Source organism: Plectropomus leopardus, chromosome 2 (assembly GCF_026936395.1).
Source record: "Plectropomus leopardus strain MGB_pleo_1.0 chromosome 2, ASM2693639v1, whole genome shotgun sequence".
NCBI lineage: Eukaryota > Metazoa > Chordata > Actinopteri > Perciformes > Serranidae > Plectropomus > Plectropomus leopardus.
The window spans coordinates 14,379,362-14,407,344 of NC_142177.1; the positions used below are offsets into that span (position 1 = coordinate 14,379,362).

At 40.0% G+C, this 27,983-nt stretch overlaps 1 protein-coding gene across 2 annotated transcripts; it reads right to left on the reverse strand.

Annotated features, from left to right (window-relative positions):
- LOC121954313 (uncharacterized) lies at nt 1–27,802 on the reverse strand. Of its 2 annotated transcripts, none has more exons than XM_042501713.2 (10): nt 27,601–27,802; nt 23,077–24,105; nt 17,959–20,311; nt 6,427–6,527; nt 5,036–5,132; nt 4,664–4,808; nt 4,353–4,492; nt 4,073–4,260; nt 3,872–3,957; nt 1–1,753 (listed from the first exon to the last, which is right to left on the reverse strand). In XM_042501713.2, exons 2-9 carry the CDS (start codon nt 24,096–24,098, stop codon nt 3,882–3,884), a joined length of 4,122 nt encoding a protein of 1,373 aa, XP_042357647.2. In that variant the 5' UTR covers nt 24,099–24,105; nt 27,601–27,802; the 3' UTR covers nt 1–1,753; nt 3,872–3,881. The 2 variants fall into 2 exon arrangements, with proteins under 2 accessions (XP_042357647.2, XP_042357656.2); XM_042501722.2 differs by having other exon boundaries at nt 4,353–4,489; nt 27,601–27,801.
- Nucleotides 27,803–27,983: the final 181 nt, after the last annotated feature.

A 27,983-nucleotide genomic window follows, 5' to 3' on the forward strand; every position in this document is an offset into this window, starting at 1 on the left:
TTGCATTTCATAGAAAAAGTTTTAATAAAATTCCCTCAATTTCCTCTTATCATACAGTATATTGATCATAAATGATTACAGCACAAATGACAGTCACTCTTCAACATTAAAAAGGCACATAAAAGCATCTAGAGAAGATGCAGGCTGCATTTTTCTGGATTTAAGATTTTATAAAACACACTTCCTGATTCTGGTACAGCATGGTTACTCAACTTGCTTTGCCCAGGGGCCACTTTTTCAAGATGACAGGAGGCCAATTAATAAACAAATATTTGAGATCCTGGACCTCTGTGGGGGATACTCCCCTGGCACTTTTTTTTTTTGATAAACAAGCTAAATTCTGATGCTTTTTTTGTTTACACTGACATTATTTACATACAAAAACCAAAGGAAAAATCATATTAATTTATCAATCAATTTTTTGTTGTGAATTAGAACATGGTTGGCAGGCCACACAATACCCAATTGTGGGCTAGATTAAGCCAGAGGGCGACAAGTTGAGTATGACTTTGTTATAGCATGCTCAATATTTCCTCCCAGCTCACTGTTGATGCTCTTTACAAGCTACTGGGCTTTATAATCAAACTAGGAAGGGCATCTTTTAAGTTTTGTGTAATGGGAAAGAGAAGACAGACATTCAGGGCAAGGTCACACGTAGGCAAAACTGACACTGACAAATATTTGCCTCCCATCAACTACCTTTCAATGCCAGCAGAGGGGTGAATAAGCCATTTGCTTCCAGTGGCAGATCAAATTCATGTCTTTGTATCACATGGAGTTTAACTTTGACCAACAAAGTCACAGCTTCAACCAATGCAAAGAGATGTGTGGAGGAGACATTGGTAGTTGTCTAATCATCTGATACCGTATAATACTGGCCAGGAAAAACACAAACTGAAGCTGCTTGGTCCGCAGTGAGTCAGGAGACAGACATGGAACATAAGCAAATGTACCAATAACATCATATTACGTGGTATTTATTAACAAGCTAGCTATCATTGACTAGCAAGCTAGCTTTCCATGTGCGTCACACCCAGCACAGTTAGCACGAATATCTCCTCCGCAGGCAACGGCCACCCACCTGCACCCTCTCATGTACAACCGTACCCTCATTGTGTAACAAACAGAAAAATACCCTCAACCATATTACTAGATTTAGGCACTTGATTATACTATTGCTTAGACGTACTGCATGGACGGTCATTTATTGTTTTTCTTAAAGTGCTTTAAGCTTTTACTTGAGACGATCTGTGATTGCAAAGACAATGTAAAAGGTATTTTGTACAATTTGAACTAAACACACACAAGGTGCAATTCCATATATTCAGTATTTCTGTACATATGTGTGTGTTTTTTGTGAAGGTAGATAGCATGCTGAAGGCCTAATGTCATCAGTCCCTGTCGCTATATGATGGACTAACACATTCAAACAATAAGACAGTCCATGGCTTTGCTCTACATTACATTGGGGTTTTCCCCCTCCATTGAGCCTCTGTACAGCAGTAGATAAAACATTTACTTGGCATTAACACATCACAGTCTTGGCACATAGCCTTGGCACCATATTTCATTTACAAACCAGAAGAGTTCTTGATGGCCTCTACATTCAGCAAAAGTCTGAATTCTCCTCCTGTAAATCTCAGTAAAAATCCAAAATAAGGCACTCAAAGTGGAAAATGGAGCAATCATGGCAAATCGGCAGCGGCAGCTAAGATGGACTTATTCTTGCTGAAAAGCGATGGCACAATGTCTCCTAAAAAGAAAAAGAGGAAGAATAGTTCAGGAAGAGGTTTCCAAATCACAGACTATAGCAGGCATCCACTTTATGTAATATATTTTTATCATTTGTTGGATTTATCTGAAAGTACTCTACACAGCCATGAGTGCAATCATTTGAAGCATGGGTGTCCCAAGTGGCACTCAAATCCATAACCCTGTTATATCGACATGTCATTTTCACTTACTGAATGTAAAGGTAAGAGCAAAACATAGCTGCAACAGCAATTTCACAAAAGGGCACTGAGCAGAGCAAATTACACATTTCAGATACAATGATGATGTCTTTACCCACTGCACAATTTATATCAGTGGTTCCCAACTGGTGGGTGGCAGTCCAAAAGTGGGTCGTGGGTCCATACTCAATGGATTGCAAGTGACTCACAACCAAGTCAAGTTTGTGAAAAGCACACTTTCTTTTGAAGTGCATTGCATTTGCAGCAAAGAGCTTATATTAGAAGAGTTATTTCCTGCAGTCGAGTGAGGACAGTGACTATTTTATTACCCTGCTCTTGGTATTATGTGTACTGTGCCTTTGCACTGGTCTGGAAGCAATATTCAGCACTTGTTTTGGTTGCAGTTTGATTTATTTACAGGGTTTTAGCTCAGTGGCGTCATTCAGTATTCAATATTTTTCTTCGAGTCTCCCTGAGTGAATCAGGGCATGAAGTGCTCTTCGCACATCATTTTAGAGACAACATGTCATTGGCCATTTATTTTCCTACAGAGGTCAGAGTTAAGCCCCCAAAGTCCTCAAATCCTAGAGACACCCATGGTTTCAAAGTAATTGCACTTTATTCTGCAATATGTTTTATTTTGTTGTGGTTTAAGCTGTGTATTTTACATTATGCCAAATGAAATTTAATATGTGGTCATTTTAAAACCTGGACCCAGTGGCCGGACCAGTTGGACACCACTGCTTTAGATCATGATAGCAGAAAGCTTTGCAGAGATACTGTCTGGCTCGTTTTTACATGAGTGTTCCTGACAGCTTTGCCACAAAGTTCAAAGCTTTCACTTTCTTGGATTGCAAACCTATTCAGCTGTCTTGCATTAAGACTCACAAGCATGTTAGCATGTTCATTTAAATAATGCCTTCACTCCTACAGTAATTCAGGGTATAAGCCTAATGTCAGAAATGTCAAAAAGTTCACACTCAACGCTCCTCAATGGTTGATCCTTGTTAATTCCTACATAATGCTCTACATATCACAAGCAATTGTGTAAAAGCTCTAATGTGCTTTTTACAAATACCAGTATCTGAATGCTCTTGATGAATAGGAAAGACATCCAAAAGATGCATTTTATTCATATTCAGTAACTACTGGATCATCTTTGTATGAGGGGAGGCTAAACGTTGTGCATTTGACAACTAATAATTAAAAAAAAAGAAAGAAAGAAGGAGTATATGTTGATACATGAAAACAAGGTTTTAGGTGTTAAATAATGCAAAAAATGAGAGTGGAACATCTGACTCATGTTTCCCTGACTTTAGAATTTAAGCCTCGTGGTTGTATGCCTCTGTAAAGCAGTTACAGTTTACAATCATGTCTGCAAAAACATGGAAGCTTCACACACATCTTCCCTGCCGACTGTAGTGTCCTCTTCTCTTTCTAAATTATGATGCTAACTAATGCCCAAAATAGTGTTTTCGCAGAACATTATGATGTCAAAGTGAAGTTGACCTTTGACCTTTTGGCTATATAATGTCATCACTTCATCATTTTATGCTATGAAACCTTTATGTAAAATGTTGTCATAACTCGCAAATAAATTCTTGAGTTATGGCCAGAAACATGACCTTTGACCACCAAATTTAAATCAGTTCATCCTTGAGTCTACTTGAACATTTGTGCCAAATTTGACAAAATTCCTCTAGGGCCTAATTGAGATGTCGTATTCACGAGAATGGGAAGGATGGACGGACAACTCAACATGGACAGACAACCTCCACGGCAAAAGGAGATAAAACCCAAAAGCAATGGGTGCTTTGCCCCCAGGTTTATTTACTAACTCTCCTATATTAATATTTTATTATGTAGTAAAACATCTAGGTCTTTGGTGTTTTATTTATCAACGCATCCATATTGCTCACCTGTGTCTGGCTAAGCTTCGCCGTCAAACTGACTCATGCGCTTCTTTGACTTCAGTTCTTTCAGCCAAGCAGGAGAGGAGGCGGCACTGAACGACACACAGAATCACAGGTCAGAGGAGTGTCATGATTAAAACGCACAAAAGTTTTCTCTCCTAATTTCAAAGGTTTTTATTTTTATTTTTTAGTGCTGTCATGTCTTACCCTCCATCTGTGCCGCCTATGGGTGGCAGCACTCGCGCAGCCCCTGCAAGATGAGCGGCGTTGCGAGGAGAGCGGGACAGTTGTGAGGGAGACGGTGCTGCTTCCACATTATGACTTTCCTTCTCCTCTCTTCCCTTGTCTTCTTCTGTTTCCTCTCCACCTCCACCTGTTTTCTTTTTAATCTGAGCCTTGGGGAGAAAGTTATGGACACTATACTGAATCATGTTATATGTTATAAAAACTGGAAAATGTAGCATATTGAAACTCTGAGAGAACTTACAAGTAAGGCTGCAGGGCTCAACCCAGGGAACATGGGTACTCTCTGAGAGGTGGTAGGAGGAGAACAGACTATCTTTGCTTTAGGCTGCTCATCCTCAGAGTCTGACTCCTTTTCCTTAGAAGATGTCTCTTTTTTATCTGCTAACATATTTATAATGAATCAGTCAGAACAAAAATCAACATTTCCAGACTGCTTTTTGCCTGGACTGGATGTGTTTGATTGAAACACTGCTTGTTTATGTAGAAATAAAAAAAAGAAACAGTGGGTTTCGATTAGACAGATGACAGACTCTGTAAAAACATTATGGTAACCTGTGGAGTCACTAGTCCTCCAGTCTGCGCTGTCCAACGGACTCAAACCTCCAAGGAGTGCCCGTGATGGACGCGATCGACTTCGCCTCCTACCCAGATCCGCCTTCGATCTCTGTGCGCTGGTGTCGAGGAGAGGAGTGGAGCTCTGTGCACAGAAACACACACACACAGAATCTAGCAAGCAATGGACAGCACACACTGCATCGACCGGCGTGCATTAACAACTATCACACTACAGCAGTGCAGGGTGTGTATTTTTTTCCAGGTAGGTAAACAAAATAACAACTTAACTGTGTGATAATGTTTGTCGCGGATGTACAGACATCCAGACATTCACAAAGGGGGAAGGATTATACTCAGAGAATAACACACCTCAGGGAATGGAGGCAGCTCAGGCTCTTTGTGAGAATCGGTGGTATCGACGTCTACAACGGAGACCTCAGGAACATGGTCATGGTCGAGCTTTGGACTGAAAGAGAGTTATTTAAAATCACATGTAAATGCAGAACTGTTTAGATGCTTTCAGATTCAGGTTCAGGTGTAATTTTAGTCCAAATTCTGATTTTTTTTGTGTTGTGCTCTATCAACCACAAGGGGGCATGGGGAGCTAAATTCTTGTGCAGCTCCACTTGGTTCTGCTGTTATGTTTAATACACAGAAATTTAAAATTGAATGTGTCATTAAACTGAACATTGAAAGTTATTGAAAGTTTTGTCATTGCAAAGTTTAAATCAGACATGTGTTAACCCTTTGAAACCCGGAGCAGCATCACCTTTCTAGAACTGCTTAACAATTTGAAACCTTTGCAAACTGTTGCGATTTCTTCAATAACATGGGGAAAAAGGAAATGGGCAACCTGATAAGACATGTTTCACAAATTGCAAGAAAGTTGTCCATTAAAAAAAATTTTTAAAAAATTAAAGCTAGGGGGATGTTTAGGGAAAATAGAAAAAAAATATAAGGAAAAAACTTTATTATGATAAATTTATAATTATCATAATTGCATATATAAAATTATGATAGAGAATTATTATAAGCCTGTAATAGTCTGGCAGCCCTGTGATAGTCTACAGTCACCCAACGACAGCTGGGATAAGCTCCAGGCCCCCTGCTACCCTTAGGAAGCGGTAATGGCCAATGAAGGAAATATTACAAATTTTTAAGCACTTTTTCCATCTCTTGTTTTGCTTGTTTGTTTGTTTTTTCTTTTCTTTCTTTCTTTCTGTCTAATTTTGTTTTTGATTTTTTTTTTTTTTATTTTTGTGGGGGAAATTTCTTCTTTCATTGCTTATTGCCTTCTTCCCATGTTTTTGAAAGAAATCAAGGCAATTTTCTCAAGTTTCAAAGGGTCAAAGAGTCAAACACGAAACTGAAAAACCTTGTTTCCAAGTTACATTGGGTAATTGTTGGTTACACTATATGCCACACTGATCATACCAAGAAACCAGAGCTAAACTTGGCCCTCCAAGCTGCACCTTCAGGCTACTTACTTTAAAAAATTCAAAGTTCAATAGCTAAAGGGCTTCTATTTGTAGGTGTGTTCAGTTTTAATCAAATCACATCCATGTGAAGCCACACCTTCAGCACAAGATGCAAGGAATTACACTTAAACCTGTCCAGTCCTGTCTTTCTCCCAACAGGATAGATGGAGGACACGAAGCCACTACAAAACACAGTCTGAAGTACATAGTGTGTGTGTGTGTGTGTGTGTGTGTGTGAGAGAGAGAGGGAGAGGGAGAGAGAGGGAGAGACCTCTTTCCTACCTGTCCGTTTCAGATTCACAGGCCTCATTCTGCTGGCCTGGCTCATTGTCTATCAAAGCATCATTGTCTCCAGCATTAGTGCTATAACTGTTGACTGGTGCCTGAGAGACAGAAAGACAGACTTTAGATTAAACTGGAAAATAAGCAATAAATCACATCATACAACAGAATCAGAAGCATTTGACACTGTGTGATATATTTAGCTAAACTCAAATTTCATGTGAAGCATGTGCATATATTTACCTGTACTATTCTACTTATTTCCCAGTTGGATCAACTGCTAAATCACATAAAATCAAACGATGTAAACGTTCTTTTGTTCTGTAAATCTGCATATTCACAGCAACTTCACACCGTGGAGCTGAGGCGGGTCGCAAAATGGACTGCAGAGCCAAGATCACTAACTACAGAGGGAGAGAGGACTAAGGACCAGCCAAGCATGCATCTTTTAATGAGCCGGTCACAGAGGCTAGGCTGTCCTCAATAAACACCATGAGCACTGGCATACACACCTATATGCCTACACACAGACACACCAAACACACTCATGCTGTCACGCCCACATGCCGGAATGCATGGGTGCACACACACACGCACGCGTACACACGTTCCAAACAAGAGAAACTACTGTGCACCTCCTCGCAAACATTCCTTAAAGCTCACTTCACAATTTGTCGAGGGGCACATCCCAGCGTTGTGTTTTCTGATATTGTCACCTGGATACAGAACAACACCCGAGTAAACACCCTCGCCCTGTATGCAATTGCACACACACACACACTTCTCTTCTACTTCGTGAGCCCATTTATGACTCAGGACTCACACAGCAGCTTCATTTGCACAATGCCTGTTATCTGGCAACATCACAGTATGAATGAATAGGCTTCTAGTGATTTTCCTATAACCGCAGACAGTGTGCAGGTGCAGAGCAAAACAAAGTCAAAGTCTAAATGGCTAAAATTCCGTCACTGACTCTCTCCCACCTTTATAACAGAAGTGGCCACTGCGGCTCACAAGGTTTTTAATGTTGTTACATAATTTTTTAAGTACATCACATGACTCTAATACTTCCCTTTCATACTGTTCCAAAAAGCATCGTGTGAATTCAAAGAGAAACTTAACTCATTTCCTCCTTGGCATGCAACAATGAGACAATGAGCAAGTGTATCTCAGAAGGATATGTGGATTTGACAGACTTTTCTCAAGTCTATTTTGCAGAAATGCAAAAGATTACTCTGCCACAGAGAAATTGCCAACTTTACTTTAAAGTATTAAATGATGCCTTCAAGAAGAAAAAGAAGACATACTTTATTTATCCTCGAGGGGTTATTCTATTTTTTAACTCTGTTGTCATATACACACAAGCCCAAAATACACACACACGCACAAACAGGACCTACAAATGCATTATAGGTATGACCAGATTTTTGATCACTTGCAGGCAGAAGAAGAAGCTTTAAAGTAAATATTTATGTATTATCACCTATGAAGTTGATATTAGACGTCGTCTAATTAATGGATTTGGTCGATTTACGTTTTACACGCTTTTGTTTTTGGCTAAACTTGGCTCAGATACTGGTTGATGGCTGCGCAGCCTCCACCTGTCTCAAGGATATACATAACCAACAGGAGCTGAAGAGGGCAGTGTTGCTTTAATCGCGCAAAAAAGAGATTGATCAGTGGGTACACCATTGATTGGCCGAATGCTGGCAGATCCTGTAGCCATTTCAAATTAAAAGCTCTCTAATGTTTCCTACACGGTCCAGCCATATTTTCTATTTTGACTAACAAAGTCTTGCTTATTGTGTTTTAATAACCACTGAGAAAGTATTTTGAAAATACAAAATTATTCCGCTCTAAAATATCTTGTTACAAATTAGATTTGATTTTTTTTTCTGGGTGACATCAGCCAATAAATTGGTTACCTGCTTTTTTCTGCACCTAAATATTGTTATTATTTTGACCTTTACAAATCTATTAATGGTCAGCCTGTTGTTGATATGGTGAACATTTTAGCAAACCTTTGCCTATTTTGCACAAGTAGTTTGAAGTCCATTATCTATTCTTTTTTTTTCTCTCTCTATTTTTAGCCTCCACCAATTCCTGCTGGAATTATCTCTTAGCTGAAAAAGGCTTCATTATGTTCACCAGCTAGTTGCTAACACTGTCTCTTATTTGGTGCTGGGCAATTAGCAGACAGAGGGTTTATTAGAGTTTTTTTGCTTAAACATCTGCATGCTGTGGCTGGATAGGGGTCATGAAAACCAAAACAATGAGTCGAAAGATACAGAAAAGCTCCATAAAACTGAGGGGAATTCAAATATTTCCCTGTGGATTTGACACTGAGTGGCACCCGCACATATGAGCCAGTTCTAATAAAAAAACCCAACACATTCACTTTTAGAGGTACACATTCAAAATGAAAACTCTATTAAGGCATTTTGTTCCTTAATTTGAAAGTATTGTAAAACGAACAACATAACAACAACAACAACCTCTAAGTGCAAACAGAAGAAACAGATGTGTTAAAACCTCACCATTGAAGAACTACAACTCTAAACTGCAATAGGCATGCATATGTGTGAACGTGCTGGTGCAGTATGGTCGGGAGGGCGGAGGATGTGCAAGTCAAGACAGAGTGGGCTTTATTACAGTTTACCTGCAAAACATTTTTGTCATGGTCATGGGAATGTGTAGGAGAGCTTGTTTATGTCGCAGAGGTGAGGAAAACATCTAAAGACGCCACATGCACAACTAACAGAGACTCTGATCCACAATAATAGACTGTCAACAAAACATTGCTTATAATAAAGGAAAGTGATAGATCATCAAATTAAAAGTAGAAACAGCCTGCAGCTTTTTTTCGCCTGTGCATGTACACCCACGTACTTAGACACATACACCCACTCACACTCACATGCAGCCAGGAGCAACTGTAAACACTGCAGAACTACCAGGTTAGATTTCTGTTATCATGCTGATTTGACAGCATATTTACTATAGATCTATTAGATAAAGCGCTACATAAAAGGCTTTTTTTATAAGGGTGGTTGGAGAAATCAATTTAGTATCATGATATTATGAGTGGCAATATTGTATTGATACACAGATGAAAATAGATTATTTTTTAATCACAAATTTTTGATATTGCAAGCCTGCTAGAATAATCAAATCAATTGCTTTTTCAGTCCACTTCATGCATTTTGATGCAATAAAAATTGCTGAAGTGAGATGACAGACTATTGTAGATAAATTATAGATAAAAACAGATGACAAAGTTTTCCTCTTAAATTGCAGTTGAGAAAAGTTAATAAATCGCACCATATGTTATACTCAGCATGTCACAAAACCTATAAAATTGCGATAATACTGGATCGTGACTTGAGTATCATGATAATAGCATGTTCGGGGGTCTCTGGTGATTCCTGCCCCTACTATTTCATCATTGAGTCTATTTTAATACTTGCACTCCATATTGACAGTGTTATAGACAACAACAAAACATTATAATATATAGTTGGTGTCGTGTTCACATTTCTAAAAGTTAATGTTGTATTATTTGTAATAAATTAAAGGGGAACTTATAGTCATTTACTTATAACATTCCCTGGTTGCTCTCAGTATCATCTACCACAGCAACCGTTCCAGATGTTATACTTGATCACAAATTTGAGTTTTAGCACTCAAACTTTTAGTTTTTGTTTATTAATATTTCCGACTGCATTAAACCTAAGGAATAACATGAATGAATTTTGAAAATGGGCGAAGTTCCCCTTTAAATGATTATATTACAGTGTAAAAATATAAACATTGTCTTGTGCAAAATTTCAGTGAGATGCAAGTAAACATTATAAGCCAATCTAATAGTTGATCTAATGTAATGAGCGGTAATGCAATAATATATAGAGGGAAAATGCAAATTTCAACTGTGAAAAACAGCCGTGACTGAATGTAAGCTTGAACTAAAGGCTAACACAGATGCAGAGGGCACAGACATAAACAGCTATACTTAGATAAACCTTATTCAACTGTGTGACACTTCGTTATAGTCCCCTGCTTTATCTCTGACACACACCACAGACACAGAGGGAAAGGGCGTGCGTGTACACAGATAAAACACTACATGGGGACAACTTTATCAGATAAACACATCCTTCCTGAAATGCATTGCCACTGCCTTCTGCCCTTCCCTGTTAATTCATTCCCTGTTTTTTTATGTGTGTGTGTGTGTATATATATATATTTGCATGGTTATCTGTTAACAAATGGGTTGGAAAATATTAGACTATGCTTGGATACATGGACCTTTGGTGCAAACTAGAGCAACCACCCCCTTTGGGAAATAATTTGATGAACCCAGAACCCTAAAAGCTGCTATGTTCATCTATCATTGTACCTCATGTCAATTTAAACTTGAGTAAATCAGCTTTTTTTTTTCAAAACATAGGAAGAAGGCCATGAGCAATGAAAAAAAGAAATTACCCCAAAATTAGCAATTAGTGAGTACAAGAAAATTATCTGAAAATTAGTTTAAAAATAACCAAATAAACAACAAAAAAGAAATGTAAAAATGCAAACAAGACTTGGAAACGCACTTAAAATTGTAATAATTATGTAACATAATTTTAAATACATAATTCTGATCATTAAATATATTTTCCTTCTCAAGCCTTAGACCCTTCCCTAGACATTTTTCCCCTAGCTTTTTAAAATAATTTTCTTCATTAATTCCTTGCCATTCATGGAACATTTCTTACCAAGTTGCTCATTGCTGTATTCCCATGTTTCTGAAAGAAATTAAGCCAATTTGCTCAGAGTTCAAGGTTTAAATAATTGAAAGGCGCCTGAGGGCAACACTGCACAGTGATGGCGCTCCAGGTTTCAAAGGGTTAAATAAACTAGCAAAAACCTCTGAAGGCTTTTAGTTTCAAATCTGATCGTTATTAACAACTCCACTCATTAGATGTCACCTAGATATGATAAGAACAGAATATTTCAGAGCCTTCATTGTATTCATGTTATTGACTGTTTCAGTACTTTGTCTTGATTTATATTTCCTCTTAATATGTTGCATGTTTACTGTATGCACTAAACAGCTGACTTATTCTGGATTACTACTGTGTATCAGCGCTTACAGAGCAGGTTTCAGGGGCTCTCCTTTCTAGAGTGTGCCGACTTCTGACAGAGAAGCGACGCAGGGATCTCCTGCTGCGGCGGGCGAAGCTACGAAGCGGTGAAATAGCTCTCTGAAACCTTCCTCCTCCATCTCCACCTTCTTCCTCCTCCTCTTCTTTATCCTCCTCTTCCTCCTCCTGCTGCTTCTCATCTGTGGTGCCCCATACCACCTCAAGAGCCCCTTGCAAGGAGCGTCGCACGCTGCCCACCCAACCGGCCACCTGTAGCTGGGCGGCCGACAGCTTCCCTCCAAAGTACTGCATGGTTGAAAAAGCTCACACAGCTGCTTGTCCAGGCGCTAGGGTCACCATGGGAACTGGGTCACCAGAGAAACTGAGGTTTCAGCTGAAGGGATCGCGTGGGTGAGTCAGACAGTTGAGTCTGTGATCTGCCTTTCAGTTGTCATTTCCATCAAGTAGAAGGTAGAGAAATTGTATTTTGTGAAAAAGGTTTCTGACGTCATACAAAACAAGAGACAATCCATCTTTCATTTGAGCAGCATCCATCCTCTCTTTTCATATTTGTATGGTTCAGGTCACATAAACTTCCTGGAACAGTCTATTATTTGCTGTCAGTGAAGTAAATAGTCTGACCAGCCATGTGTTTGCACTGTAACAACACTACTCCACTGCAGGACTCACTATGAGGCATGTATCATCCTAAATGAAGAAAGACTTTCCCATCATCACATTATGATCCATTTTAAAAAAACAACACACTGACAGAACTCTATCAAAAATTCCCCTTTGGAGGTAAAAAAAAAAAGAAGCTTTCAGTCCGGCACAAAAACAGTTTTAAAGATTACCTCCTTTCATGTGCACCCTCTTTCTCTCTTTTGCTTCTTCTGTCACAGTCAACCTTGTGTACCGACGTCCCATTTTACATCATAACTCCATTTTCCATTCAGAAAAAAAAGAAGGGAAAAGCAGCGTGGGAATAATCTGCAACTCCGAACATCCAAAGCCAGGTACTGAGAGGCAGATCACCCATTTATCTCCTCCATACCTGAGTGATTCCACAGAAAAACAAAGCAGAGGTCTGTGCTCGGATGTGAAAAATCCCGAGGGAAGGAAGGCGTAGCAGGCAGGGCCAAAGTGCTTTCTGCACCTCCCCTCCACCGCTCTCTCCCCGTAGGTAAATGATGCAGGTAACTGAATGAGCAGGATCTTTGTAAGAGGAGCAGGCAGAGGTAACAGCAGAAAACAGAAAGACTTTTTGGGAGAGTTGAGAGAAAGTTTGAGGGAGCACTAGAATGCACGGTGGACATGTGAACTTTCTCGTCTGCGGTTTAGCCCATCCTCCTTTTGTGTGTGTGTGTGTGTGCCAGAAAGTGTGTGTGTAACGGGGGGATGACGGGATCTCTCAAAACGGGGTGGAGAGATTGAACAGAGAGACAGACACAGAGAAAGACGGGCACCATGTATGGTCATTCTGACACGCTGCCCTGTTGACCAGATCCAAATGAGGGCATGATGACCGCATAGCACCTCGGCTCCTCTCGCTATAAGATCCATCCATCCATCCGTCCATCTGTCTTTTAGTCTGTAGCTTGAATGAGTATTCATGGTTGGCTGCACAGCTTGTGTTTGCCAAGTAAACATGTCCTTCATTCTTTCCTGTCAAAATAAAAGCCTGTCTCTGTCACTCAGAGGTGTCTTTGTTTTCTTTCAGTATAAAATGTTCTTATTTATTTAACTTTACTGATTAGTGTTATGGTGGCCATATTATAACAATGTAAGGTGCTCTAGATAGAACTTTTCTGTTTCCGTGGTGCAGAATAAGGAAGTGCAGTCTTTAAGAGCAGCAGCGCCACTCTGTGGTGAAAACAGGGCTGTCCTCTCACATTCATGACCCACAAATCTTCAATGCCAATAGCCTTACACCAGCTAAAGCCTGCCATACACTACAAGACTCTGCAAAGACTTAAAAATAGTTTTTAAAGTCAAAAGTCTGACACCTTCTCACATCTAAAAGATAAGGTTTTTTTTGTCACAGATTATTACAGAGACTGGGAATCTTGCAGGGTCACCATGTGCAAGACTACACCTGGATTCCTTTTGACATTATTTCCAATCACCAAACTCCCTTTAAGAAACATGATATATTAACAATTCTTTACGTGTTCGCAAAAACACATAACTCTGAAAACTCAAGATAAAAGGCATCATATGTCGACAGTATTCTTATCAATTCGGCATCAATATAATCCATTGATTAGCTTTATTTCCATACAAATTTACGTTTTGGATTTTGTTGCCTCAACTCGCAAACAGCCTTCGTTAGTTAGCCGCAATATTTTAGTGGGAGAAGACTATGGAAATGAGGTAAACCAGTCCAAAAATCAAGCTTTCTCACTAAAATAGGTGCTGGTTTGTGAGTCAAATCAACAACAAATGAAACACCAATTCTTGTTCACTCCACAAATCTGTCAGTTTCTCCTCCTTTTCTGCAATACAAGAGAACCAAGACTGGTTCACGTTCTTGCACCTCTCCAGAGTCCTCTCCGTGTTCACTATCTACCTTGTTTTCTTGCTTCATGTTTGGTGCTGGACAGAGCACGCCTATTGTTGTTGACAATATTCCCCTCACTGACCTGCAATATTTGCATGGGCAAAGACCAAGAACTTACAAAAACATAAAACAAGTTAGATTTTATCCTGAGTTCAAAACAGACCACACAGATCACAGCAGTGCGCACCAACTGAGGTAAAACTCTGACTACTACAACACTGAAAACTTGTTTATGACGGTAAATTGCTTAAAAAGTTGTTTGGCTGGCGTAAATGACTGTACAATGCCTCCATACAGTTGCTCACTGGTTTTATGGGTTAGTTTGTTAGCTAAGCATACACACAGAAAACAGAAACACAATATCACAAAGACAAACACACATACACACACACACAAACACACCAGGTTTAGGGCTACACAGCTTAGTGTTTTCATTAACTCAAAAATGTTGCATGTTCAAACAGGTGGTGAACTGATCTGTCTTGACTGGCAGGGCCCTGTCAGCTGTTCATTCACTCTGATGAACTGATAGTTTAAGTTAGTTAGATAGTTTAGTTAAAGTTAGATTTTTAATGTTTATTTCTGTTACAAGAAGTATTTTCTCTCAGTTGTAAAATTGCTTTAGATGTGTTGTTAGGCTGTAATCTTCACTTTGGTTTATTACTCTATTACCTTAAAGGTGGCTAAGACTGCTAAGGTGATTAAATTTCCCAGCAACATCAGCTGTGCTTTACACTCCCAACTGATTCAGGACTGCTTCATTCAGGCAGTACAGTGCTGACGTTTATTTGTGGGTCCACCCAGAAGTTTTGTCTGACATGGTTTGTTGACTTCAGCTGTACAACAACTTCACAAGGTCTTTGAATGTGAATCAGCTGAAGCAGGTAATACACTTTGTGATAAAGGCAGCCTTGTAATATCTATGTATCTTATGATAAGGGTAGCAGCATTAATAAAAAGTTAATGTTTGTAAAATGTTTGAGATAAATGTGGTCTCAGTCTTCAGTCCCCCAGTATATGTGGCTTTTTCTTTTTCTTTTCTTTTTTTTAAAATATTGCAATATCATATATTTTTATACAGTATGTGTTTCTGAAAATTAATTGAGATATTTATAACAGGCGAGTTCAACAAACAGGAAGGTCAGTCTTTGGTTAATTCAGCAATTTTAAGGAATAGTTTGACATTTTGGGAAATACGACAATTGTTTATACAATCATGTTTATACATCAAATATAAAGCTACCGCCAGCAAACCAGCAACATTTTTTCAATGAACTACACACATTAAAGCAATAGGCATGACAAAATCTCTGATGGATGACAAGTCAGTATTATATTGTTGTATGATGAATTAAGTATTTTACCAAAAACACAAACACTCAACGTATTATTTTAAATAGTTCACTAAATTGTGGTCATAGCAGCTAACTAATTCCTGTTCAAGAGATAAACTATAGTTACGGGAGAGGCTAGTTTACTGCATTACAAGGCAAAAAAATAAATCTAAAATATATAGTGCTGGACAATTACCCAAAATTTGGATTCAGTTTCAATTTTGGTTTTCAATAATTATGTTAACAAGAAAAGTGAAATAAAACGATTATTGTGTCGCAATCTGTTACCCAGTGAGGCTCCCGTTGTGTCTTGTGTTCTCAATCCAGCATACACCTTTCCTTTACACTGGTGCACTTACTTTCTAAAAAGCTCACTCTCAGCTGGGCTGTGATATGTTTAGTTCACCTCTAGCCAACATAACAGAAAGAAAACCTTTGGTCACTAAGCATCGTGTTAAAAATTGGTGATATCTATATTATCATGATTCTAATTTTTGCCATAATCAAGAAACACAATAAGGTGGAGGCCTCTCAGAAGAGCAAATCGCTGCGCTGGCTCTAAAATTCCCTCCGAAACCACAAACACTGATTAGGTAACATTTCAATCTGCAAAGACTCACCCATAACTGCTGGAAATAACTCATCCAAGACTCCCATGTGAAATAATCCATCCCTCCTTCATACCAGCATGCACTGTTTTTTCCCTTTTAAAATGTCTTTGTCTTTGAAAATAAATGTTTTCTTTACATAAAAGTAGGAGCAAAACGAAAGCATCAGACAGATGCAGAGGAAGTCAGTAACCTCACTTCCTGTTAGATGTCTTACTGTCGTAAAAACACGTCCACATACAGTATGTGCACCACTTAACACAGAGCTCACGCAGTCTGATGTACTTAAACAGTTAACTGAAAGATTTTTTAAAAAATGCACCAAAAATGAACTTTTTCTCACCCCTGACCTATCTTCTTCAGGGGTAGAAATTTGAGAGCGTGATTTGACACATCATTTACAGCTATGTTTTTTATCGTCACACCTTCCAAGTTAACAAATATCTTTCTCCAACACTCCAAGACATAAGCTCTGGCTGTAGGCAAAGACAGATACTACTAGTGACACATTGCACGCAGACGGAGGTTTCAGGCCATGCTTGTTTCATTACTCAATGTCACACACGCACACACACACACACACACACAAAGACACAGACGTGCACTAACCCACGTTCTTAAGCTGTGACTGAATCACGGTGAAGCAAGTATAACGAGATGTTTTTCCTGGTGCTACAGGAATGGCAGTGTGTTGGTGCAGGTAAAGTGTGTGTTGCTGCCAGGCTATTATGATTCAGAGGCGCAATATCCACACTGACATGTGCACTCCTGTCTCTGTGCTTAACCTCGCCCTCTCTGAACAATTTCTCCTTTTATAAAACTATGCTGGTGATCACAACAACTCAATCTATCAAGAGTGGGTACAAATCAAATTGAATGGAAGGAAAAGTGTGTGAGATTTAGGGGGATTTAGTGGCATCTAGCGGCGAGGACTGCAGATTGCAACCAGCACAAACTTCTCCCGTTTCTAATTCATTCAGTGTCCTTTCCTCAGGAGGTTTTAACAGGGAGCCGAATTATCCATAGATGTCTCTTCCTCCCCAAAACAAATGGACCAAGTGATTAAAACTGGTAAACACACTGACTAAAGCAGTTTCACATTACACATTAGTGTTTACTCTATTTGCAAGCCTAGATTCTGTTAAAGCGTGCCATGTTTCTACCAGGAGAGGTCTTTTTGTCTCCAAAACAAACAGAGCTGGACATTTTAACAGCTAAAAACACTGAATAAAGCAGTTTTTACAATGCTTTTGTTGCAGATGGGCAGCTACTTACGGTGAATGGCCCTATCTAGAGGCAGTGTTTGATTTGTCTATTATCAGCTATCAGATTTTCAAGTGATACATTTCTGCAACTTTATCCCCCTAAATATTACAAACTAGCCCTTTAACCCATGAAACACCTAGATTGACATTAGTTTTGTTGTGCTCTTTGGTTGCAAGCATTTAAGCCTCTGCAGTCTGAGAAATTTGGTTTGATTCCCTTGAAAAACGCAGGGAAAGAAATAATGAGTAACTTGGCAAGAAATGTCCTGCAAATTGCAAAAACTTAGTAAAATGTGACAGGAAAATGATCTGAAAATTAGCTGGTGGCGTGGGGGTGGAGGGGGTAGGGTGTGTGTGTGTATGGGGGGGTCTGGTAAAATATAATTGTTTTATGTTTAAAATTTTGCTCCAGACAAAAAAAAGTACTTCTTTCCTAAGGCCATGTTTGTCTGTTTGGGTTTTGTTTTGGTTTGTTTTTGCTTATTTTTAGGTAATTTTCCTGTAACTTTTTACTAATTTCTTACTTTTTTTTGGACCATTTCTTATTAAGTTGCTCATTGCCTTTTTTATCATGTTTTGGAAAGAAATCCACCCAATATGCTCAGGTTTCCAAGGGTTAAATGTGAAATTTGAATTTACCTCCTGCTTGTCTTCTTCTTCCACTTCTTCTTCTCTTGTCTCCTCCTCCTCCACCCTTTCCTTCTCCTGCTCCTGCTCCACCTCCATGGAGATGAACTGCGCCACCTCTGGCCTCTGCTCCTCCTCCTCCTTTACTGGATTCTCCTGTGGTAGTGTCAGCTCTGGGATGTGTGGTTTTTCCACCTTCTCTGGTTCTTTAAATTCCCAAGGCCTGACTTCCAGAGGTGACCAGGCTTCCACTTCTTTTTTGTCAGAGGCAGGTTCCCAACTCTGGATGAGCGGACTAGCTTCTGCTTTAGCTTGCGAACCCCATCTGATCGGTTTGACTGAGAAGTCGTCAAAATCCACCTCCATCACAGACGGTTTGACAGAGAAGTCATCGTAAACAACTTTGATCTGACTCTCTGGGGGCTCACGGGTTTTCACCAAGGAGGGATACGGTGAATCTGACTTCTGAGAAACATCATCGGAGTCAAAGCTGATTAATTTTGGCTCTGCTTCGTCCACCGCGCTCTCTTTCCTTTTTCTCTCTTCCTCCATTTGTAACTTTTCCTCCAGCTCTTGTGCCCGCTTTCTGTCCAACTCCTCTCGCATCTTTCTCTCCAGCTCCTCCACTCTTTCTTTCTCAATCTGCCTCTTCCTCTCCTCCTCCCTTCTCTCCTCCTCGCTCCGTCTCTCCATCTCTATTTGCCTCATCCTCTCCATCTCTTTTTCTCTTTCTTGCAGCTCTTTCAGTCTCCTTTGCCTCTCCCTTTCTCTTTCCATCTCCTCCTCTCTCAATCTTTCCTTCTCCCTCTCCTCCTGTCTGAGTCTCTCTTCCACCTGTCTCGCCCTCTCCCTGTCCTCCTCTGTCTTTCTCTGCCACATCAACTCTAACTCTTTCTCTCTTTCCCTTTCCTCTTCTCCTCTCAGTGTCTCAGTCTGTTTCACCCACTCTTTTTCCCACTCCTCCTCTCTTTTTTTCGCTCTACTGTATCTCCTCTCTATCGGTTTTCCCTCTGATCTGTGCTCCTCGTGGTCGTGAATCGATCTCTCCTCTTCCTCTCTCTCGTCTCTCTGTCTCGCCCTCTCCCTGTCCTCCTCTGTCTTTCTCTGCCACATCAGCTCTAACTCTTTCTCTCTTTCCTTCTCCTCTTCTCCTCCCAGTGTCTCAGTCTGTTTCATCCACTCTTTTTCCCACTCCTCCTCTCTTTTTTTCGCTCTACTGTATCTCCTCTCTATCGGTTTTCCCTCTGATCTGTGCTCCTCGTGGTCGTGAATCGATCTCTTCTCCTCCTCTCTAAGTCTCTCCTCCTCCTCTCTAAGTCTCTCCTCCTTTTGTTTCGCCCTCTCTCTTTCCTCCTCTCTCTGTCTCTGCAACATCAACTCCAACTGCCTTTCCCTCTCCATCTCTTCTCTCTGCCTTTGTCTTCCTCTTTCCTCTCTCAGTCTCTCCTCCTCCTTCAATCTCTCCTTTTCCCTCTCTTCCTGATCTCGTTTAAGTCTTTCCTCTTTCTGTCTTGCCCTCTCTTGCTCCTCTTCTCTCTGTCTCTGCAACATCAACTCCAACTGTCTTTTCCTCTCCATCTCTTCTCTCTGCCTTTCCCTCGCCTCTTCTAAGCATTCTCTCTCCCATTCCTCCTTCCTCCGTCTCTCCATTTCCTCCGCCTTCAACCTCTCTCTCTCCCTTTCCTCCTCTTCCCTCTGCCTCGCCTTTTCTTTCTCCCTCTCTTCTTCTTCTTTTTGCTTCCGCTCCTCTTCCAACTTTAGTCTTGCCTGTTCATTCTCCTCCGCTCTCCGTCTTTTTTCAAATTCTAAATGTTTCAGTTGTTCTTCTTGCTCTCGTGCCTCATCATCATTCCTCTTCAGAAGACCTGCGACTCCTCTATGAACGGGCACTGAAACGTTGTCCTCCTCAGCTTCATCCCCAGAAGCCTCTTCTTCTTCTTCTTCTTCTTCGCTGGAATCAGACGCTGAGCCGAGGATCAGGGGAGGCCCACCATCATCTCTCACCACGACACCAAAGTGAACAGAGCGGCGTTTGGCGCTGTCCCGCTTTAGAGCACACCGAGCTGAGTCTGCCTCATCAGTGGAAGTGTGGGGCATGGATGAGCTGCGTTTGCGTAGCTGGACATCACCTTCTGTTGACTCGTTTGGCACATGCTTTCCTGATGTCTTGCTTGAACTTTCTGATGATTTAACTTCAATTAAAGTAATTTCAGGTATTTCCATTGGAGTCTCTGTGGGTTGTTCCACAGATGACACCTTTGAAGGAAGATCCACTGCCTGACTGCGCGATGTCAAGGTTGCAGGTGGCTCAACAGGTGGCATTTGGGGTGTTTCCTCTGCTTTTGGAGCAGTTGCTGGCTCAAAGCTGTGGAAGAGATAGCAGTGGCTAAGGGTGAAAGATGATAGTTGAATGAATTGTCCACAGATCAATGGTAGTGCCTATACCACTCATTTCAATACATCCCAGCACATTTTACATAAATACCTCTCTTACGAATATAAGCCAAATAAAAAGCTACAGCCTGTTAGCATAGCATAAAGACTGGAAACTGGGTGAAACAGCAAGCCTGCCTTTAAACAAAGTTTAAGAAATCTTCCTACCAGCACCTCTAAAGCTCAGTTATTAACAATTTACATCTCTGTTATTTGTGTAATCTTTGCAAATAATGCTGTAAAATGTAAAAAGTTGTGGTTTGGAGTTACATGCTGACACAGTGTCTTGGTTTGGCTCCTTGACTTCCTGGAGTCTTGTCACCACAGTGAGGTTGCAAGGTGACCAGCAAGCACTCCAGACTCCAATTGGCCAATTTGCAAAGAATGGATTGTGGCCGCTGTTAGCACCATAAATTGGCCGATACCTGCCCTGTCTCAAAGTCTGATTCATAAAAGAGATTGCTCTAATGATATTACAGCGTGAACAGCCCCATAAAGTTTTGGGGTTTAGTGCAATTTGCCCTTTTTTGCATCTGATTGCAGCTATCCATGTGGCAAAGCGTAAATGCTCCCTGCTCCTCACAGTACACAGACCAAAGACAGAGAGAAAAAGAAAAGTGAAATTTCCAGTGCACGGCCGACAAGGTGAAGGGGCATTCCTAAAAACTATGCTAAAATTTTAACTGTTGCTGCATGTGGCTATTAGTGCTGATCTTAGGGAATTTGCAATGAGGCTTATATGCATAGAAGGGGGGCAATTTTGTACCAAACATATGCATATTACCTACTCTAAAAACTTGCAAACAGAATGGGAGCACCAAGATGCTAGTTACAGTGGTGTTAGTTAGTTAGTAGTGCATTTCATGCTTTGCAGGTGCTTTGAGAGTTTATTTTTGTCTTTTTTGTGCAGGTTTAGCTGCTGCAAAAGCTATGCAATCCTTCATAGATTAATTCTGAGTTTTAGAGACTTTGGACAGAGCCAGGCTAAATGTCTTCCCCTGTCTTAACCTTTACGCTATTGCTAAGCTAAACATATTACCTGCTGTCGCATCAGATTTACCATACAGAGAGAGGTATTGATCTTTTCATCTAACTCTTAGCGATAAAGTGAATTAGCATATTAAATCAAACTATTCCTTTACAGGTTTGGTTTGGTTTACCCATATTTATATCTGGTCATTCTGATTGTTTTGTTTTATTTGTCAGGTTTTGAGAATTTCTGCCTTTAATCCATTGAATCCAACACTATTGTGATACAATAGTGTTGGATTCAATTTGTGGTGCTCAGAACACTGAAAGTTTACATTTAAAAAATTCAACTTAAGCAAATTCTCTTTTGAATAACATTGTCTTTGTTACTCTGTATAAATAACAGCACACACCGTTGACAGTTTTCCTAGGAGCTATTTCTTTGGGATAAAGAGTTCTGTTGATAGTGAAATCTCTCTTCAAACCAGTGAGGACTTGTTATTCTCAATGCTGCGGCAACACAAACTAAATTCTTTGCATCTGTTGTTGTTGGAACAGCAGCACACATCTCAAAACCTGGGGCAAAGAAACAAAACTACCTGAGCGGCTAGATGTTGGGGGGTAATTGAGAAAATACTCTGTAAATCTGTGTCCAATTATATTGGACATCTAATCTCAATATTCACACTGTGAGTAGGCCTGGACTCTTATCTGAACTTTGTTATTTGAGCACATAAATCTAGCCACAAATCTTGATATTAAATGCTGTGTTATTCATTTACCACACTGTTACTGATGTCCACAGAAAGTACAGCAAGTTAGGAAAGGACAAGGGAAAGGAAGGCTGTGCGGAAGACGTTTAACTCTTCGAAACCTGAGCAATTCAGCTTAATTTCTTTCAAAACACGGGAGGAAAGAAATGAGCAAAGACAGAAGAAATGACCCAAAAATTAAACAAAAAAAAAGTTTAAAAAATAAAGAAAATTACCTGAAAAATAAAGTAAAAAAACGACAACAACAACTCGGAGATGACCTGGAAATTTTTAAATATAGAATTATGATAATTCTAAATACAGTTATTGTCTAGATTTTTTTCTTTTTTTCCTGGACATTTTTCCCCAGCTTTTAAAAAATAATGTTCGAAATCTACTAATTTCTTGAAATTTGTGAAACACTTATTACCAAGTTGCTCATTGCCTTTTCCCATGGTTTTGAAAGAAATCATCTGAAAGCGGCTCAAGAAAACTGATGTCACTCCAGGTTTCAAAGGGGTTAACACCAAACAGTTCCAGACTTGCATGTCTTCATTACTGTGGACAGAAACTGGGAGACAATACGGAAGAGACTGGAGATTCCTCCCTCTCTCTGAAGAAACTGAACAAAAACTATCTGCTCAGTGGTGTAAATGTGATATGCACCATTTAGGCATCAATTTCCCCTGAGGAATACTTATCATATTGAGCAGAGAGATAAAAAACAAGTTTCCATTAAAAGTCTTAAGAGTGGACATGAAAAGACTTTGAAACTGCTACATGCATATGATCACACAAGATAAATCTGAAAAGAAAAGAATAGCCCTGGTCAATAATCAACAACTATAATTGTACAATTAACCTAAAAACAAACTTCATGCTTGATTGCACTTGCAAGGGAATGTTCTTTTCCTTTGACTCATGTCTAAACACGTCATCAAACACAAACAGCACAGATGAAAAGAGGCTCGCTCACCTCTTAGAGCAGGGTCGGGGTGCAACCTGAGGCCTCCTCTCAGTCTTGGTATCCTCGGGGGTCGTTTCTGTAACCCAGTTTTTAATTCTCTCCTTCACACCCTTTACACCCTCCGTGCCGTTTATAATCTCTGGCTCCTCTCTCTTTGTCATGGCCTCTGGCCTCGAAGATGAGTCAAACAGTAGACTGATTCTGCGTTTTATACTGCTTCCTCCGGTGTAATCCTCCTTCACTGTACCTTCGTCGGTCTCTCTGTCTGGAGGCTCTGCTGCTGTCTGGCTCGGCTCCGGATCTGAAGGCCTTGGTTTGTTTGCATCATTTTTGGTGGTGGTTGTGGAGGTGTTTACAGTTGGCTGGGAGGGCAGAGAAAGGCCAGCTGACTCAAACTTAGAGGTGAGCTCCATGGACAGACGTTTCCTGCTGCCGCCCCATCGAGACTCTTGACCGTGGGTAGAGGAAACGTCACTTCTGGGTTCTTCAACATTTTGGATGACAGGAGTATGATTTTCATCATTCTTTTTTTCCCCTTTGTCTTGTGGTTTAGTTACAATATCTGTGGATGCTCTATGGTTTGCTTGGATGACATCGTCTTTCTGGACTGGCTTGGACTTGGGTGTCTCTTTGGGTGGAGTGGTTTGTGAGGCTGGATCTGATTTTCCTACACTAGAATCAAGGGTATCTTCTCCACATGGACTTGTTTTGCTTTCTTTGGTTGTGTTTGGTTGAGCTTTGGTGAGCACACTGACAGGGCTGGGTTTGGATTCAGAGGAGGTGGTTTGTTGAGGGAGTTTCTTAGCAGGGGTGGTCACAGTCGGTTTGGGGAGTCCTGTGGCTTCAGATTTTCCAGTCTGCTGCTTTGTTGTTTGCGAGCTTGGGACGACCGGCTTTGGGGCATGGATGGAGCGGATGGCGGTGTTCTTCTGCAGAGAAAACGGCTTGGGAGCGAGCCGAGGTTTGGGGGCTAAACTTGGCTTGGGGTTTGAGGTGCCACCAGTCTTGGAAACCTCAATGGAGCTCTCCATTACTGAGCTGTTGAAAGTGGAAAGGAAAGGAGGTATTTACATATAGGAAAAAAATACATATTTACATTGAATAAACATTATCTCTCCCAACTGAAACACAACCAGTTGGTTATGACTTCAATTCATCCAGATAACTGGATGAATCTGGTCTGTCTAGATTTTTGAAAGCACATTACCTCTGCAGGGGCAAAGAAAACTCATCAGTTCCACTGAACAAACACCAGAAACAGAGAAATCTTTCCGCTGTGATTATTTTTGTTTAGTTTTCTTCCCAAATTCACTTTAGATTTTTAAATAATAACCTGTTTACAATTAATAGACTCTTCTCTTCAAAATCAAACCATTTAAATGGCCCTCATAGTCCTGTTCTTACCTGTCAGTCACTGTCACTTCTTAAGCCTGGGGGATAACTGTTATATTGCAAGTGACCTCTGAGTGCTCATCTTAACTGAAGATGTCAAAACCTTGACTTTAGGTCAATGTTAATGGACTAAAAGAAGTCCTTCCCAGGTAACTAAAATGTATTTATACACCTAATGTTCCTAAATATGGAATGATAAATAATTTCTTTCTGCAGGAGCAGTATAGACTAAATTCTATCATTTAAAAATATATCAGTGTTTGAACCTTTCCAGATTGTTTTTACCAAAATGCCATATCTAGCTAATTACAAGTTATTGATCTTCTGTTGTGGATCTTTAATAAGGTCATCATCACTTCAAAGTGCACCAAGCAATCAAACAGCTGTTGTCATCTGATCAGGTGACACTACTCAAATCTCTTCAACATGAGTTGATAGTGTATCGTATGTTAAAACTGTCCCACTTGAAAGTCTAGTATAGGATTTAGGGATGCACGTCATCTGTATCTGCAGACATTGCCTTTAAAATGAAATACATGATATATCGATTTCTATCTATATCACAAACCGATAATTTTTTTGTACTGACAAAGTGAAAACCTAATCAACCCTACATTTAAGTATTTTTCACAAATACACACATTGAATGCATATTACATACATCAAAAAGCACTGTATTTTATGTCTCTATCTGCTGGTGGGCCATCACAATAAGAGTATGCATAATGTGATGTTAACTCCACTACATAAGAGACTTGATCACTAAAATTAGGTGGGGGAAAAAAGTGGATAGATCAATACTGGCATTGGTTATCAGCCAAATGAGTTTTATATATCTGCAAATCAGTTATCAGCAAAACATCCAATATCCTGTATCACTGCTTTAAATGTATTGGTACTGGTATGGTAATTTTTCAAATGATACCCCGCCTGGCTAGCACTCGTTGCTTTAGTTGGCTGGGTTTGTTATGATTAAGAATGTGTAAGCAGGTCATGCCTTCACTATCCTAGAAAACTCAAATTCGCACCCGCTCTGTATGTATACATAAACAGCTTATTCCAAGGTAACATAAACCCTTCTTTGTTTCAGATGATGACAAAGATGTTATAAATATTGTAGTCAATTTCTGCCAATATGTCCCCCTAAAGCCTAGAAAGCAAATGTATAGGCAGAAAAATTGTTAAATGATAACATTTACAGACATGAAGTGTGATATTACATTGGAAAAACACTGTGTGCAATTTTGACATTGGAAATAGTGAGCTACCATACAGTTTTGTCATTTTTAAACCACACTTAATAAAATAAATCTACTAAAATCAGAATCAAAACAGGCAGGTGGAAGCATGTTGTCAGAGACTGAAGGAGGACTGATGAGTCATCACACACATAAACAGTGAGGTCTGCAGAAATTACACAATCACACCAGATCTCCAAGTGAACTGAAACCAATGACATATAATCAAATTTCAATCTATGCACGGTCACATGAGCAAGAGAAAGGCCAAACTTACACACTGTGTGAAAATGACAACAGTAATGTTTCCAATTTTGCTACACTAAATACCACAGCCATTGTATGTCATCTGGTTTAACCTGTAATGCTTTTGCACAAACCGGTAACTCCACACCGCACAGTTTGTCACTGTGCAACTCAGAGTTTATCTTCAAATTGATCATTGTGTCACTCTCACATGATCAATCAGCAGCTGGTATTGATCCCAGACAACAGGCATCATGTGCACTGAGGTATTTCTGCATGTGATGTTTTGTAATAAATTTTTTGCAGCATTACTCAAACACACAGCACCTCTGGGCTTGCATGATATTGTGCAATGGGTGTAATGGGATCAGAATGGACTCTTAAAGCTGTGTCCTGTTTGTTTCTGCTTGCCTTCATTTTTTAACAGTTGGATTCCTAAGAAACAAACACTGTCTGGCAGATGAAGCTGCAGCTGATGGATGCTTTCTGTTGCTTATTCAGGCCCCATTCATGGACTTAGTGAAAATCATTCTGCAGCTGCACTTGAGTCATTTCAGAATTGGAGGACAATGTAAGCATCAAGACATGTGAAACATTTTCCCTCTGCTTTAAACAAAATGGGAAATAAACCAACAGAACATTTGTTTCATCCAGTTCAGCCATCAATGGTGGACTTTTCATAAGATGTTTTAATCTGTTATCAATACTCAGGAACCTGGAAAAGTGCATTACATAACTGTTTTAAATTCACCCTTTAACAATGACAAAAAAAAGTCACATTAATGTTTCATCAACACCATTTAAAGTTCAATAGCTTAAATCTGCAGGGGTTAGGGTTAGGAAATCGATTAAATTATTGTTTTTTTCTTTCATAAAAAGGATATGGTAGCAGGGTTGAAATTAGAGTAACATGGTTACACAGTGACAGAGCTGATTGGATACATTACTTTTGATAGCAGATCATGACATAAATGTAATAAACTTTTAATGAATGCTGTTGAAATTTGTCTCTCTTTTGGCAAAAGCTAACATTAGCATTGGTTTGCAACATTGTTACTTGCAGTTCAGCTTGTGGGATTTTTGTGTCTTTATCTTTGTTTGCCTTTAGTGCCTGTTACCCTGCCAAGGCTAACGTATCACTCGGTCCCTTTCGTTTTGATGTCCGCCGTATTATTTACTCCCCCGGGTGATGCTGTGGGAAGCTAACCGTGTAGTTTGGGATATGTCTGGTGCTCAGAAAAGCACAACAATGCGTCGTAATGACTTTTAGCCAATATTCAGCGGTGAAATAAACCGTTACACCAGTGCATATGTTACATTACGGGTAGTTAATAAGTTACTAATAAACGCGTCAACAATGAACTCCCAGTCGTTGAACCAGCAGTGTGCCCTCTGAAACTGAACAAAGGAAAGTAAGATAGATGAAAGTTGCTAACTTTAATTTAAGCTAGGCTGTCAGTGTTGTTAGCGGATATTTAAAGAGGATAACGTTACTCACAGTCGGGACAGGCCTACACGTTAGCGTTACCCCGAATATTTGCGTTACAGCTAAGAAAAGATACTCTTAACCATTGTGCACCTGCTCTTAACAGCAACTTTATGAACTTTTCTACCAGTTGAGATGTTTATTGTTGTTGGGTTGTTGTTGTTTTTTTACCTTTCGTCTTCACGCAGTCATACAGGTGGAGGGAGGAAGGAAGCGGGAAGAAGTTACAAAAGAAAAATGTTCCTCGGTTTTCCGCGATGGTGTCGCCTGCTGAGCTGTTGTCAGAGTGTTTTTTTTCAAGTCATTCACACTAACAAGACGTCAGCCTGCTCCTACACCCAGCAGACACTCCCTCTACCCGCCTCAAGAGCCACGCTGCTCCGGGAGTCAAGAGACACACCGAGAGACACCACCACACGGGAAGTGGCCTGTCTTTACTTCAAAATAAAACGCATAGGCTAATAATACAACAACAACAAAAACAGCTGATGCTGTCTCCAGTGTGTGACAGAGGGGGATCCCAAAGTGTCTGTCCAATCTGCAAATGCCTACCT